A 241-nucleotide genomic window follows, 5' to 3' on the forward strand; every position below is an offset into this window, starting at 1 on the left:
CCGCCCCGGCGCGCCCGTGCCCGCGCGGTCCTCCCAGCGATAGGTCCTCGAGCTTCCCTCAGGCAGAGCCACAGCCGGGAGGCAGCTGCGCGCAGGAAGCCGGCAGCGTGGGTGTGTGGGGTCCCCGAGCGCCGCGCCCGGGAGCATGATCGTGGACAAGCTGCTGGACGACAGCCGCGGCGGAGAGGGGCTGCTGGACGCGGCCGGCGACTGCGGCCTCATGACCAGCCCGCTCAACCTG

The 241-nt window shown here is 74.7% G+C and overlaps 1 protein-coding gene across 2 annotated transcripts in view; it reads left to right on the forward strand.

Annotated features, from left to right (window-relative positions):
* The window catches only part of NFKBIZ (NFKB inhibitor zeta), a 27,388-nt gene that overhangs the window by 16,671 nt on the left and 10,476 nt on the right, over nt 1-241 (forward strand). The window contains exon 1 of one of the 2 annotated variants that reach the window (XM_015590482.2): nt 7-241. This exon is cut by the window's right edge and continues 181 nt beyond it. The exons of the other annotated variant lie outside the window; for it this stretch is intronic. Coding sequence (XP_015445968.2) covers nt 146-241 — 96 coding nt within the window. The 5' untranslated portion in view covers nt 7-145. Of the gene's footprint in view, nt 1-6 lie in introns of those variants that run through there. 2 annotated transcript variants of the gene reach the window in all.

The sequence above is a fragment of the Pteropus alecto genome, unplaced genomic scaffold, assembly GCF_000325575.1.
Source record: "Pteropus alecto unplaced genomic scaffold, ASM32557v1 scaffold20, whole genome shotgun sequence".
In the NCBI taxonomy this organism is placed as follows: Eukaryota; Metazoa; Chordata; class Mammalia; order Chiroptera; family Pteropodidae; genus Pteropus; species Pteropus alecto.